The 16,782-nt window shown below is 35.4% G+C and overlaps 2 protein-coding genes across 2 annotated transcripts; both read right to left on the bottom strand.

Moving 5' to 3' along the window:
• Positions 1 to 7,219: 7,219 nt before the first annotated feature.
• LOC121240875 (pyridoxal phosphate homeostasis protein-like) lies at positions 7,220 to 9,352 on the bottom strand. Its single transcript, XM_041138400.1, has 3 exons — positions 9,128 to 9,352; positions 8,827 to 8,893; positions 7,220 to 7,395 (listed from the first exon to the last, which is right to left on the bottom strand). Exons 1-3 carry the CDS (start codon positions 9,350 to 9,352, stop codon positions 7,220 to 7,222), a joined length of 468 nt encoding a protein of 155 aa, XP_040994334.1.
• A 1,201-nt stretch (positions 9,353 to 10,553) lies between these two features.
• LOC121240874 lies at positions 10,554 to 12,407 on the bottom strand. The gene has a single exon (XM_041138399.1). It carries the CDS (start codon positions 12,405 to 12,407, stop codon positions 10,554 to 10,556), a length of 1,854 nt encoding a protein of 617 aa, XP_040994333.1.
• Between the last annotated feature and the right edge of the window lie 4,375 nt (positions 12,408 to 16,782).

Genomic DNA, 16,782 nt, shown 5'->3' with positions numbered 1-16,782 from the left:
TGTCTGAGAGAATATCCCCAACCCCTTCTAATATCTTTCCATAGGCCCACTGTGTAAGCATTCATGCCAATATTCTAATTGTATGCAAGTTAGCCTATTTGCTTTCAAAACTAAAATTTAAAATTATGAAAATTCTCTATTTTATTATTATAATTTTTTTAAAATTTTATATAAAATAAAATAAATAATTTAATTTTTTAAATCTTAAAATAAAAATAATATTAAAAAATATTAACAATATTTTATTCGACTTTAGTTTGCTTGCATCCATGTTCCTCATGATGTCCATCTCCATTTTCTCTTTCGGAAGGCAGATAATCTCTTCTCATTACACATAAGCGCGTCTATACTTCTCCCATCTAACCTTAAATTGGAGCTTCCTCTCTTCCTTTAACTCACTTAATAGCTCCGCTAAGTCATCCAAAGAGGCATCTTCACCCTTTGTTTTTTTAGTCAGCATTGCCTTTGCTGCCTTCCTACCTTGTGGTCTTTCTTCGTTGTCTAAAACATCACCCTGACAACTGTTTTCTCCCACATTTATGTTATCTTCTATGTTAGTAGAGGCAAGGGGTTTTTCTTAACCTCTTCTTGATTAAAAAGACTCCATGTGTGTCGATCTGCCGTTTTGGTTGATGTCTATGTAGATTCCAACAATATTGATCTAAGATAAAGTTTAGGTGTTGCAATTCATGCATAGTGTATATAATTGTCTTTGCCTTTTCAATCTGTAAACACAAAAAGAATAACGTTAACAAGAATAGAGCACTTGGGCTTACTTAAAAAGTTCCTTTAAAGAGGGCGTTCTATATAACCTTGACCTACTCAATGGCACAACTTGGATCGATGCATCATCTCAATTTGGGAGTGGTAGGCATTTCTGAATGGTAATTGGCTGACCATTCAAGACTACTCAGTTTCTTGTACTTGTGGATGAATTCTACTCCATAGTTGTGTATGGTTCTTTGGTCATTTCCTTTGGATTGCATCTAGCTATACTAATATTCAAGAATATTGAGCTAACTACTTCTGTTTCCAAGAATTCCAGCACATCAACTGCCTCCAGAAGAGCAACCACGTCAACTGTTTCATTGGACACATCTCAAGAAGAATCTTTTGGAATCACCTAGAATAGGTTGGTGCCTACCCTCTGGGTATGGCTATTGTACTACAACTGTACTGCATTGTATTATGGCCGACACCTTGTAACTAACTCTACCAATTCATTCTGTAAATTGTAATGCACAACAAGTGCTCGAGTATATTCCTAGGAGAAGTTTGTTAGCATGTACTCTATAAATATTCAAGTTTGTACACATAAAAGGTAATGAAGAAAATACCAAAAGTTTTCCATCTTCTCGTGTTCATTATTATCTACATGGTACCGAAGCACAACATCGACTAACATCTCTCTCTCTCTCTTTTCTTTCCTTCTCTGTTTTCCTTCAATGGCTGCCGATGGCTCATCCTCTGATAAAGATCTCTCTCATTCCTCTACCTTCCAACTCCCCAACAACTTCTCCCATATAGTCTCCGTAAAACTAAGTTCTGATAACTATTTATTGTGGTGTGCCCAAATCATTCCCTATCTCCATGGCCAAGAATTATATCAATTCATTGATGGCTCTACCCCTCCTCCCCCTCCTATTCTTCTTGTATCATCACCTTCTCCAACTGGACCCTCTCCTCCTCAACCAAACCCAACTTACCTTCAGTGGCGTCGCACTGATCAAATGCTTCTCAGTGCTCCGTTTTCATCACTCACCAAACCAATCTTAGCCCAAGCTATTACTTCCCGTACATCTTGTGAACTCTGGATCACACTAGACACCATCTTCACTTCACAATCTCAGGCTAAAATCTTCCAAATTCGTCATCAACTCACTAATCGCAAAAAAGGTTCTCTATCAGTGACCGACTATTACAGAAAAATTCAGCTCCTCTCAAACATGATGAATGTTGTTGGTGAGACACTTCGAGACTCTGAGGTAGTTTCACATCTTCTCAATGGCCTCACTTTCGAATATGAATCCTTCGTCACTTTAGTGACAACTCGTGCCACTCCTATAAGCTCATCTGAGCTATTCAATCTGTTTCTCACTTTTGAAAGTCGTGTCTCCCTCACTACCATACAACACGGTCTTCTCACAACACCATCTGCCAATCTCAACACCTCATTCCCTTCTCAAAATACACCTCATGGAGGTCGCAATACTTATTAGGGAGGTGGCCAAAATAACTATCGAGGTGGCTGTAATCATGGAGGTCGTCCTCTACCTCTCCCTCTTTCTCTACTTCCCAAACCAGCAAACCCACATTCCAGGTCTGTAACAAAGTTGGCCATGTAGCTCTCCAGTGCTACCACAGATTTGACCAAGCGTATCAATGTGAACCACCTGATCCCTCTCGGCTAACTACACCAGCTCACTGTAGCTTTCTGATAGACAATGGTATCCCGACTTAGCCACAACAAACCACATAACTTTGGACCTTCACAACCTTAATATTTCAAGTGAACCATACCTTGGATCTGAACAAATTCAAGTTGGCAATAGTGTTGTCCTTCTGATTACACACATTGGTGATTCTCAAATCTCTTCCTCAAACTTTGTTTTCTCACTTCATAAATTACTTTGTGTTCCTCAGATCACCAAAAACTTAATTTCTGTCAAATAATTCTACCATGACAACTCTGTTTTCTTTGAGTTTGATGAATCTAATTTTCTTGTGAAGGACAAAAAGACGGGAAAATTGCTTCTCCAAGGCCCAACGCATAATGGCCTTTACATGTTTCCTCCAACCTCCTCATCACCTGTTCCCGTTGCCCTCATTGGTGAACGCACTACTCTTGCACAATGACACTATCGACTTGGCCATCCCAACATTTAGCTTGTCACTCGCATATTGCGCACCAAATGTTTACCTTTTATTCCGTCTCAACATGAGTTTTTTTGTTCAAATTATGCTCTTGCCAAGTGTAGGCAATTATCTTTTCAATTCTCTAGTACACGGTCCTTAAGACCATTGCATTTAATTTTTGTGGATGTTTGGGGTTCATCCCCTCATATATCAAGAGACGGTTTTCGCTATTATATCTCATTTGTGGATTATTTTAGCCACTTTACCTGATTCTATCCCTTAGCCTCAAAGGGTGATGCAACATCCATTTTTCTTCTTTTTCAAAAATATGTTGAACATATATTCAACCCAAAAATTAAAAATATTTAAAGTGATTGGGGAGGGGAATTTCCATCCCTTACCCATGTGCTCCAATCTTAAGTGATCTCTCATGACCTTTCATGTCCTTACACCCACCAACAAAATGGTATGGTTGAATGTTAACACCGCCATATAGTTGAAACAGGCCTTGCTCTTCTAGCAACAGTCTCTCTCCAATATAAATTTTGGGCCAATGCTTCTCAAACCGCAGCCCATCTCATCAATTTTCTGCCTTTTCCATCTCTAAAAAATAAATCTCCCCATCTGCTTCTCTACAATAAAGAGCCAAATTATTCCTTTCTTTAAGTGTTTGGCTCTGAATGCTGGCCCAATTTTAGGCCCTACAATAATTAAAAGATCACTTTTCGTTCCTTACCTTGTCTTTTTCTTAGTTACAGCCCCATTCACAAAGGGTACAAATGTTTTCATCTTGAATCTAACAAATTGTATATTTCTTGTGATGTAATATTCAACGAGTCCTCTTTTCCGTATGCCAAACTCACGACCCCATCCTCTACAACATCCCAACCTAATTTTACCTTCCTTCCTGTTTCAACCATTGACCCACCCTACACTAACATAACAACAAGCCCATCATTTTCCACCCCGAACCCATTGTCAACTAACACATCACAAAGTTTATTTTCAAGCCCATCTTCAACACTGAACACATCTTCTCCTTTCCCCCCTTCTTCATCATCCCATCTCGCGACCAATGAAAACCTTCCCACCTCAACACCTTCAACCAGTCAACTCCCTTTGCACAATGCTCAATCCATTCCTCCTCTTCGATCACCCATTGTAACCCGCTAAAAAACAAACTCCTCCCATCCCAAACAATTTCTCGATGGTCAGATTCCATACCCTCCACCACGTCAAGCCCTAATTTCATCTCTTGAAATACCAGAAGAACCAAGCTCGTTTACCATGGCCTCTCGTTTCTCTGAATGGTGAAATGCCGTGACTATTGAATTTCAAGCTTTAATAAAAAATCGCACTTGGATACTGGTTCCCCCTCCCCCTTCCTCTAACACTGCTGGTTGTAGGTGGATTTTCTGCATAGAGCATCATGTCGATGACGCCATTGAACGTCGCAAGGCGAGACTAGTTGCCAAATGCCGAGTTTCATCAACATGAGGAAGTCGATTATTCCGAGACCTTCAGCCTTGTCGTCAAACCCACCACCATTCGGTTAGTCATTTCCCTTCTTGTTTCCCGTGGTTAGCCTCTTAGAAAACTAGACATTTCAAATGCTTTTCTCCATGGTGAATTGGCCGAAACTGTCTACATGTCTGAACCTGTTGGATTTGTCCACCTTGACCACCCATACTACATATGTCACTTCCAAAAGGCCATTTATGGCCTTAAGCAAGCACCCAGTGTATGGTTTGCACAACTGAGTTCCAAATTTTGTGAATATGGTTTCCTTCCATCCAAATCCGACCCTTCTCTGTTTGCCTACTCTTACAAGTCAGTTCTTATTTATGTACTTATGTACGAGGATGACATTTTTGTCTCCAGTTCTCATGATGCCCAAATTGAACATCTCATTAAATTTCTTGCCTCTGTCTTTCGAACAAAAGACCTAGGAAAATTATCCTATTTCCTTGGTTGGAAGTATCATATTTACTTGATGGCATCCATCTCTCCCAACATAAATATATCCATGACCTTCTAGCTCGCAGAAACATGTTGTTTGCCAATGGTATAACTTCTCCCATATCTACTTCATCCCACCTATCCATATCTGATACTCCCACCTTCACTAACCTAAAACTTTATAGAAGTATTGTAGGCAGTCTACAATACTTGTCTTTAACTCGCCCAGACCTTGCCTTTGCCGTAAACAAAATTTCACAGTTCATGCATAATCCGAAAATGTCCCATTGGCAAGCAGTCAAGAGACTACTTTGATACATTAAACACACTTTAAATTTTGGCCTTCTCTTTCAAAAATCCAACTCCATTCAACTACAAACCTTCTCTGATGCGGATTGGGCTGGTTGCCCTGATGATCGCTGCTCTACAGGTGATTTTTGTATTTTTCTTGCTCCAAATTTAGTATCCTGGAGTTCTCGAAAGCAACGAATTGTTGCTCGATCAAGCACTGAGGCTGAGTATAAAGCCCTAACAAATGCCACTACTGAATTACTCTGGGTTTAATCTCTCATAAAGGAACTCTGTGTTTTCCTTCCCAAACCCCCAACTCTTTGGTGCGACAACCTCGGTGCCACTTACCTCTCCGTCAACCTTGTACTTCACTCACGAACTAAACACATGGAAATCGACTTCCACTTCGTATGTGTAGAGTTGCTGCAAAAACACTTCAAGTTGCCTTTTTCCCCTCCAAAGATTAGTTAACTGATATTTTTACAAAACCAATTGTCTCGTCTCGCTTTCTCTTACTGCGAGCAAGTCTCACAGTGGTTGACACACCATTAGACTTGCAGGGGCGTATTGAGCTATCTACTACTGCCTCCAAGAATTCCAGCACATCAACTGCCTCCAAAAGAGCAACCACATCAACTGTTTCATTGGACACCTTTCAAGAAGAATCTTCTAGAATCACCTAGAATAGGTTGGTACCTACCCTCTGGGTATGGTTATTGTACTTCTACTGTATTGCATTGTATTACATTGTATTATGGTCGACACCTTGTAACCAACTCTGCTAATTCACTTTGTAAATTGTAATGCACAATAAGTGCTTGAGTATATTCCTAGAAGAAGTTTGTTAGCATGTACTCTTTAAATTTTCAAGTATGTACATAGAAAAGGTAATGACGAAAATACTATAATTTTTCATCTTCTCGTGTTCATTATTATCTATAAAGAAAGAACAGAAAAATAAATTGTTTTCTTTCTACACTAAATTTTCCAGCCCTTTGGTTTTTCTTAGCAGCGTTGAATCTTCATGCATGCTTGGGATTCGGTATATATCTTCAACGACAACACTTGAATTTGTAGTGGTTTCGAAGACATCAATATTGTCTGATACCCCATATTCATCCTATTTCAAGAGAGTGGTGAATAAGGAAACTTCATGCAATTGAGAATTAATCCATAATTCTAAAAAATTTATAAAAAAAAAATATGTTAACTGAGTTTAGCATATGCTTTTAAATAATCATTAACTGGGTAGCAAGCATATATAGTTTAAACACCAAAACATACTATGCTGCAAACAAGGAACTCCAACAATAATGGAACTAACTAATTAAAAACACAAGCTGAGCAGTAAATTCACTACAACATGTCATGTCTTTTGGGATGAAAATTTTCATCCCAAAAGATTTGGTTTTCGTCCCAAAATTTTGGGATGAAATTTACAATTTCGTCCAAAAAATTATCTTTTGGGACAAAAATTTGCTAGACCGTTCGAACGGCCATTTTTTCTGGGACAAATGAATTTTGTCCTAAAAAGATGCTTGAATGCCAACAAAAAAGTTTGAATGGATACGTATGTTCGAATGTATCATACATGGATGGTCGATTGATACTAGTCTGTTCGACCAAATAGACATGAGGGAATGTTCGAACAAATAAATTGATGATCGAACATAAATTATATTTTTACAATTTTACGGATTGAGTAAGCTGTTCGAACGTAAATGAAAGGACTGAATGATTTGCCAATTAACAGCCGTTCAAATGGTTTATTGTGATGTTCGAACGGTTGTTTGCGATGTATCCTGTTCGAACGTTTCATGGACGTTCGAATAGTTAATTATTTATTTTAACAAAAAATTTAAAACAAAATAGGCATAATTAAATAATATTTAAAAAAATACATTACAAATTTTTTAATATAAATAAAAGTAGTCATAAGTCTGAAATAAATAAGTAAAATATTAATAATACTAATAATATGATCAACTTTATAATTAAATCCCAAAATTCTGTATGCAAAACATGAAAATTAGTTGCTTGGAGGCCTAAACTATTGCATAAGTGTCTGCATTTGGAGTTGCATCTCTCTCCTGAACTCTTGTTGTTGTTCTTCTTATTGTTTGATGCGCATCTCTATGTCTGCTTGTTTCGCCAATTGAGCCTCTAGCTCATACTGTCTTGCAATCAATTCTTTAATCTTGGAATTCGCATTCTCTAACGCTATAGAGGTACTTGACGTTGAGGAAGAACTAGAAGGTTTTACACAGCGATCCAAACCCCTCAAATATCCTAAATGTTGACCCAGAACTTGTGTAAAAATTTCAACATCACTTGTTGAGAAATTTTGATCTGTGCATCAAATTATCTAAAAACTATGCATCAAGCATAATATAAAAACATCAGGCTCCAAGTATAATGAAAAAAATTGGGCAGCAAGCTGATGAATGAAGAACCCTGCACAATGCATGTAAAACAATGAGACATAATCAGTTATCCACGAGCATATAAACATAAAACTCACAAGCACGTTTTTATCATATCCACATTAGAGTTAATTCAACAACTAGCAATATTTAGGGGTGGTTTGTATTCGGAAGTTATTTCAAGTCATCTCAAGTCATCTCACTATTATTTATTACTATTCATCAACTTTAACTCACAAATTTCACTACTATTCACAACCCATCTCACTACTATTCACAATCCATCTCAACTCATCTCAACTCATCTTCGAATCCAAACGACACCTTAGTGTGAAAGAAAGAGGATAGGTATGAAGTTTTCTGCAAATATTCCAACTTGAGCCAACTTGAGCCAATCTGCTTGAATATAGGTAGGTGTAGGTACTTGAGGATAGGTGATAGGTGACACTTGTAACCATTCAGCCAACTGCCTTGAATATCAATAACAAGGCAATCTACATTTTGAATTGTTTTGTTGTTCTTTACATAATTTTTTCAGCTTGCCATGCATTGCTTTTCCTTAACTTATACATCTATTTACTACAAGAACATGCCATATGAAATAATTAAGGGTTTGGTTCGTTTGGTGCTCATGTATAAAACTAGTTGAACGGTGATGATGCATAATTAAAATCCAACCAAGCAATTAGTTCATGACTCATAATTTCTTTTTAAGTAGATCATAAAGAGATGTTGTATGCCAAATTCTATTCATATACACAACGTAAATGATCCAATTGATGGGTGGGTTTAGAACAACTTTGTGAAAAATATGACCCTTTAAAGTAAGAAAAACTCAATATTCAGTTGCCTCTTGCAAGCACTGGGTAAGAGCGGGCTAACGTGGTAAAAAAAAATCCGAACGCACCATTTTGTCTCTCTCTCTCTCCCTCCCTCTCTCAGTTTCCATCTCCCGTATTTCTGCTTTCCATTCCTCCCTCCCTTGACGCCGAAGACCACTCGAAGCAGCGTCTCCCTCCCTTCATCAGCCTCCCTTCGTCTTTATTTCTATTCCAACCTCCAACACATCGTTGCAGAAACTTCTAAGCTATATTGAAGAATATAAATCTTCAAATTGGGAAAAAGAAGATGACTCAGTTGCTTAGTGCGTCACAACTTAGAGAATAGTAAAATGCAAAATTAAAACAATTTAAAGTTTCTAGAGAGAAACCCAGTTATGTGATTGATTTAGTTGCTAGGAAAAGAGGGTTCGCTTCCTTCCCACCCAAAACAACATGGTCTATTCTTAGTAATGTACCTAGAAGAGGCTTGGTGTTGTTGCTTTGTAAATTCCCAATGAAATGCCACTCAATAACGTCTGGAAGCTGCAAATGACGAAAAGCTACCTGAGTTAATAACTCTTATTATAAAAGGACCCAAAGAAAAAAGAAAATTTTACAATTTTCATAATTTTGGGCCTTAAAATAAACCAAAAGAATAATTCGTGCAGAGATATATACCTTGATACTCATGCTCTGTTTGGTTGTGGGCCAATTGCATATAATAAAAAAGAAAATTAATAATCCCAGAGATAAGAGAAAGAAAGAAAGGAAACAAACCTGAGAAGCTTTGTTGATGAGCTCTTGAACGTAATTTTCCCCCAAGCACTGATGCCTGGCATCGTAGACTTGGCGGATGAGAAAGACCTGTTTGGTCTTGCTCATAGCCACCACTTGGACACGGTCGAACCCACAATTGAAGCGCTCAGTGGCTAGATGGGCACGTCGAAGCACGGACCGGAAAGCTATTATGACGCCTTCCGTGGCGGCTACGAAGGTGGCCATGTTAGAGTCGCACTGCACAAGTACGGCTGTGCGCCCCTCTCTTCGCTCCAGATTGTTCACCAAGACTGTTTATTAATGTTTATGCCACGTCTGCCGATTATATGCCGCTTGCACAATAGCGTTTGTATGTAGCGGAATTGTTAAAGTAAGAGTAGTGATAGAGTTACTACTGGCCTCTTACTACTCATTTACTAGCACTTATAGTGTATTTAAAGTTTTTTCTATTTTTTTTATCATTTTATTTTAAGTATTTTTTTTTGAGTTAGATTAATGATATATATTAGTAAAATTGATTTTTTTAAAAAAATATTATTTTTTTATTGGTATATATATATATATATATAATATTTTACTATCAATTATATATCAATAAAAAAATATTATTTTGTTGATATATAAGTGGGAAATAAAAAGTAGTAATTAGGTAACTCTATGATCATTAATTGCTCATATTTTCCGGAATATATATGAGTTGGGCCATCCCACGAGATTATTTTTTGAGGAGTAATATAATAACTATAACTTTCTTGCAACTCTCTTACAATTACCAATTTCACAATTAAGCAATATAAGCTAGCAAGATTGTCACTTTATTAAAAATGAGTTTTAATACAAAATTATCATTCGTCGTTAATCGTGTCATGATCATGAGTTGTAAAAGATTTACGAGAGAGACCTCAGAGGCGTTTCATGTTAATCAATAATATTTTCTTTTTTGATTAAGTTATTCCATGCACCTTTGTACGTTTATAAAAGACGCGTAAATATGAAATATATATATATATATATATATATATGTATGTTTATGTTTATACACGCGATTGCTTCTACTATTAGATGTAATTAAGCTGGTATTGTTTAGATTTAGAAATGGGATGAATTGACATAGTTTGTAAATAATAAAGAGATTTGTAAATAATATTAAATAGTAATAAGATGAGTTGAGATGATATTCGCCGGATCTATTAATATCAATTAAGATCAAATCTCTAATTCCAATAATACCTAATCAAAGCCAAATAAATAGGAAAAAAGAAAAGAAAAAAAAAAGAAGTGCTAGATCTAAAAGGAAACTTTACAAATTAATTACATTGTCCTATATATCTAATTCTTCTTCTAATTTGATGATGATCTCTTTGGTTCACCAATCTCTCTGTGAACTTTTTAAAGGCTCACTGTCGTTCATTAACAGAGATCATGATCAGGCCTGAGCCATCTCATGAGTCTCCAAGGCCTCGACGTCCCCTCCTAAGTGCTTCACGTGTGCCTCACCTTCTACACTCCTAGATCTGCCATTTCCTGTACACCTTTGACCTCTAAACTTCTTATACACATCCCCTTGGTAAAACCCTCGTGTTCTCCCTGCAAATTTTAGGGAGACAAGAGCTCCGACGAATGAAATGAGAGCCAAAGTAGAGAATAAAAGCCTCAAACAATGGGAACCCCGGCAAACTTGATCCATCACAGTCGACGGATCCTTGCCCTGAGCTATAATGTCGTTGGTTACCTCCCTTTCGTAATTAAGAACTCTTGCGAGGTTTTGATTCATTAAATACAAGCCAAGTGGAGTGGTCAACTGTGCAAAATTGAGCAATGTGCCGTAGTACTTAAGGCCAAAGAACTCTGAAATCATTGCCAAGTTTACTGGCAATTGTGCACCAAGTGCAAATCCAATTGTCACTGTTGCTAAGTAGTACGCGCCGGGGATTTCTGGGAAGGCGCCTAGGAGCAAGGCTATGCATTGCAGGAGAAGCATGAACGCCAACATCGTCGACCGAGGAACTCTCCATTTGATAATCAAGAGTTCGGAGAGGAACCCAGAATAGATCCTCCCAAGGCAGTTCCATACACTAGTCATTGATATAATGGAGGTCACAACTTGTTCTTTGTTTCCCAGTGCTTTACCAAGGCGCCAGAAGTGTTCGTAGGCTGTCAAGCCTGACCCATATCCACATAGCATGATAACAAGGATGTACAACATGTCGATGCTTAGGATTGCTTGGAAAATGGAGTGGTCCTCTCCTCTTTCTGGTTTGCTGAAGAATATGCTTGAGAGACAAGATCTTTTGGGCTTCTTCTCTTCTAGTATTTGATTAATAGAAGAATTAGAATCTGCAAGCAATATTTCTTGTGGTTTTTCAATGAATTGTACTACTAATATAGCAAGACGATCCAAGAACTGCTGTTTCTCGAGTCTGGACTGGGCAGCAGCCTCTTCTTTAATGACATTATAAAGCGGGAGGAAGATCAGGACAAAGATCACAATGACATGATACTTATGATCTGTCTTGGTAACATCGAAGTATCTCTCAAACAAAGTCACGATCATGAGAAAAAGTGCAACTACGCTCGTTAGATAATAGAATTTCAAGAACACTCTGAGCTCGTTTGGATGACGTTGCCACCTTTGATCGTCATCATCCCGCTCTATCTTCCGGATTGTGAACACAAAAGCAACTGAAGTTATAGCGGGGAGCACAGCAGTGGCAAGAATAAGATTTCTAACATCGTCATCTCCATGTATAACGAGCTGGTAAATCTGGGTCAGGACAGCTACAGAAGCTTCAGCCATACCCTTCATTAGACCCAACACAACGCCTCGGCTCTCCGGGAAGTTGTTGACACAGGTGACGAGCGCTATTGTGTGTGCAAAGTTTGGTGCAGCGGCCCCAAGGCCAACGAAAACGCCCATTTCCGAAGCTTTTGGTTTCGGAATTTTGTGCATGACGGCTATCCACGGCATGAAAAAGCCTGCAAAGTTAAAGGCTGCACCGATGAGGAGCACAAGCCATTCTGGTGTCAAGTCACAAAGAAGGCCAACGAATACCGACAAGTATGCACCCACATGTTCATAAAAAGTTATCTGATTCATTTCTTTCGCTTCAAACCCAAGAGTTTCTTTAATCACTTTGTAGTACACTCCATAAATGGAGGCTGCCCCAAACCAACACATAATCAGCATGGTGGCGAAAAACACGAACCATCTTCCTTTAATCAGTACTTTTGCATACTGAAAAGTACTCATGTCCCCTCCGCGGTCGATTCCCCCATCCATTTTGTCCTAGATCAACTCTTCTGTAAATTAGGCCTGCAGTGTAATTAAAGGGAATTAAATTAGGGATTAGAGTAGAGCGGCTAAAATTAGTGATATATATATATATATACACACACAATGCGCAGACTTATATTTGTAGCTTATAACATTGATTTATCGGTACTTAAATTATAATATTTGAATTTAATTACATTCTCTGATATTTTTTAAAATACATAAAAAATTATCATGTGAATATCAAAATAAAAGTATAATCTTACTTATGAAAACAACTAATGTTGATTAATCATGTGATCATGCTTTAATTTAAAGGAAAAGCATCCAGGATAATCACTCAAAACAATATTATATCAAACGGTCGCGCGTGACATATATAGATAAATTACAAAACACTCTAATTTGCATATTTATAGTTGTAAACCAAACCAACCAACCAAGATTAAAATAGAATGAAGAAGAACTGACAAAATTCAAACCTCCGGAAGTTCAAACACGCAAAGAAAATTATAATTGGAAAATACTTTAGTCACAAAAGAATTACACAAAAATAAACCCACAAACTGATATGGTTTGATGTGGTAAGTAAAATTATAAAGTCACTTTTATTTTAAAATTAATCTAACAGATTTCACGAAACCATATCAATTTGTAAGTTTACTTTGTGTAATTTTTTTTTTTCTTGTATGCAGCAATTCTCATTATAATTATACCCAATAAAACTAATTCTATGCATGTCTTAACGTTCAAATTATAAACTGGCCAGCTTGTATATATACGAAAGGCTCTGAGACTCACCAATTTAATCTCCTTTGAACGTAAGCACCGACTCAATATATATATATATCTTACAACCCTGCCGATGGCACCTCCACACCAAAAACAGATCAGTTGAATGCAGAATGTGTTTAAAGGCTTTGTCTCATGGTGGGACTTAAATCATCTACTGATCAGGTTTGACATGCTCTGGAAGGCCGATTCCTGATGCAAATGCAAGGATCTCCGTGAGATGAAGTTGCATCGATTAGAGAGAGAGAGAGAGAGAGAGAGAGCGAGCGAGCGAGCGAAGAAGAAAGTGCAAGGAAGATAAGCACCTTCACTGAAGTTAAATAAAAGGATAGAAATCCTTTTATAAACGACGAGGTGCATCCCAACCGTGTCTTAATATCCCATTTTTTTCGCTTTGGCTAACAACTAAGACAAACGATATTGCATGCTTCTTTTGGTTTTTCTCTTCCACGCGGTAATTAACTCATTCTCGACCATTTTTTTTAGAATTTCTGAGTGATCATCTGTCTCTGCAATATTATCTCTTCGCAAATTTGCTCTTAATTAGGATGGTTTTCGTGGCATTTTACATTGTTCAGTTGCTCTTAGCATTTCCCTTAGTCAGTTACGTACAATACTTTGCTAGCTGTTGTTCCGTTGATGTGTACGTACGTAGAAGCTGTTTGGTTTCGGGAGTTGTCATTTTCTTGCTACTTTGGTTGGTGTTGTTAGTTTTAGAAGAAGTTTCGGACAGAACCGCTGCTATGGATTCGGGAGTTATGGTTTTTCCGGTTTTTCCGAATTGTTTCATTCGTTTAAATCCATTAATCCACTCCTTTTGTTTCTTAAATACCGCGTAGATTTATTATATTTTGGTTCCTACTTTTGCGGTATGAAAGCCACGTGAGGTTTGTCGGACTTCGTTTTTATACAGAGCTTTATCGAAGCGTGTAAAAACAATTTTCTAGTTAAAATGTTTAATAACGACAAGGAAGACTTGGAGATCAGGCAGTTCTTCCAACAGTTAAACCATAACGATTATATTGGATTACACTATTTTGAGATATTGAATTGATCATGAAGCACTCCTTGATTAATTTTGACTTATTTCAAAACAAAAAATTAGAATTATATACTTGACAGTTTTAGATTTGAATAGATATTATATTAAAAAATAATATTAATGTTATTTGGTATAAGTCTTAGGTGTGCAAGTCGATCATTTTAAATAAGAGGAATGTTATGCATCAGCCATTATTTATTCCCACACGGTCTATAGTATTTTTTTCATAGGGTGTGGAGTGTTGGATAGTGAATAGTGGTTGATGAGAATAATTTTTTTTAAAAAAATAAATAGGCTCTATTAGAAAAAAAAATGATTTTCTTACATTTTGATGGTGGAGCCTTTTTTTTTCTTGTTTTTAAAAAAAAAAAAAAAAAACTTGCGTAAGACTTGTATGTTTAAGGCTTCTTCAAATTATTATTCATAAAAAAAAATAATATCATTGGTAAAAATTTTGTAAATTTGTTGAAAATTTTACGAAAATAAAATCTGCCAAAATGTTTGAAAAGGTGGCAAAAAAGGGTGCATGAAGTGAGAATAAAAGTGGAAAAACTGAGAATTGTTTTTTGCATAAATAGGCCCTATCAGAAAAAAAAAAAAAATGATTTTCTTACATTTTTATGGTGGAGCCTATTTTTTTTTTTTTTAAAAAAAAAACTTACGTAAGATTTGTATATTTAAGGCTTCTTCAAATTATTATTCATAAAAAAAATAATATCAATATTGGTAATAATTTGTAAATTTGTTGAAAATTTTACAAAAATAAAATCTGCAAAATGTTTGAAAATGTGGCAAAAAAGGGTGAAGTGAGAATAAAAGTGGAAAAAATGTTTACTACAAATATTTTCAATGGTATGAAAATGATATGTGTACTAGTGAATCTTTTAATATAAAAACTTGTTTAATATCTTTGTATCTCAAAATAAGTGCGATTTTTAAATATATTTTTTTAAATTCAGAACATATTTAGTTATTTCTTTTAAATTTAAAACCTCGTGTAATTTTCTCATCTTAATTAATCCTAAATTTTTTGAGCCACCGTACTGCTACATCACGAGAGATGAAAATTCGTTCCCCGGCCACCCTATATTGTTCTAGAGAAATAATACTTGCAGTCGTGAATGTGCAAGTACCGTGTAGTCACTTTAAAAAAAGTAAATAAACATGAGATCCACATGAAAAGAAATTAATTTTTTAATAGTAGACCCCACTCTTTTTCAAAGAGACTGCACGGCGTTTGCTCATTCCACGACTGTATGTAGCATTACTCATTATTCTAATATTTTTGTTTCTTATTATAACAACTTTTTTGACTTACTTACGGACTCGTTTGTTTTTGCAGATGAGATGAGTTGAAATTAAAGTTAAGAAGTTTAATAAAATATTATTAGAATATATTTTTTAATATTATTTTGATTTAGGATTTGAAAAAGTTGAATTGTTTATTTTATTTTGTATTGAAAGTTAGAAAAATTGTAATGATTAGATAAGATAAGATGGAATGTGATGTTTTCTAAAAACAAACGAGGCCTTAATTTTTTCTATCATAGAAGAAACCAGAAGCTCATTTTCTCCTTCATTTTATTTTTTTCGTTTTTATTTTTATTTTTAGTTTTAATTTTGAGAAACGTTTTATTTACAAAAAATTCTATAAAAATAAATCTATAAATTGATGTAACTTAATATAGTACGCTAACTTACATATAAATTTATTTTTATTGTAAAATAAATCTAACGTATCATATAAAATCATATCAATTTATAGATTTATTTTTCCGAGTCTGGCCTGTTTATGATTGTAATAACACTTCTCGTTAATTTTTGGTCTGATATTTCACAAGTTGAAGTGGCATATTTTCTGAAGTTGAAGTCCTGGAGTGCCGCACCTTATTATGGACGTATATATAATATATTTTTCAATGTGTTAAGACATAAATATAAATAATAAAATCTATTTATTTTTATTAATTTAAATTTTTTAGATAAGTGGTGATTTTATATAACATTAAAATAGATCAATATTCCAAATTTGAACTCTAATTTTACACTCTATTTGACTTATTTAATTAAATATTTTACGTGCACGTGATGTGAGTGTTAAAACATAAATATAAATGATAAAATTTATATCTTTTCATAGATTAAATCTTTGAGACAAATAATAATTTCAGATAAGTCTTAAAAATAAAAACTATAACACTTTTAGAGAAGGTATGCAGTCATGCATTTAAGTTGTCATTTAAATAATGAGTTGAAATGAGATAAGATGAGATAAGTTGATATGAAAGTTAAAAGTTGAATAAAATATTGTTAGAATATTATTTTTTAATATTATTATTGTTTTAGAAATTAAAAAAGTTGAATTGTTGATTACATTTTATTTGAAAATTTAAAAAAATTATAATTATAAATTAAGATGAGATGAGATAAAATATTTTTACTATCTAAACGATCCTAAAAGCAACAAAATAAAGAGAGAAAAAGAAAATAGGAAAATCGTCATGTTCAGCTGCAATACAAGCCATGGCTGTATGACTATGTATGACA

This window comes from Juglans microcarpa x Juglans regia, chromosome 7S (assembly GCF_004785595.1).
Source record: "Juglans microcarpa x Juglans regia isolate MS1-56 chromosome 7S, Jm3101_v1.0, whole genome shotgun sequence".
NCBI classification, from domain to species: domain Eukaryota; kingdom Viridiplantae; phylum Streptophyta; class Magnoliopsida; order Fagales; family Juglandaceae; genus Juglans; species Juglans microcarpa x Juglans regia.
This window is presented reverse-complemented; position numbering and strand designations above follow the sequence as displayed.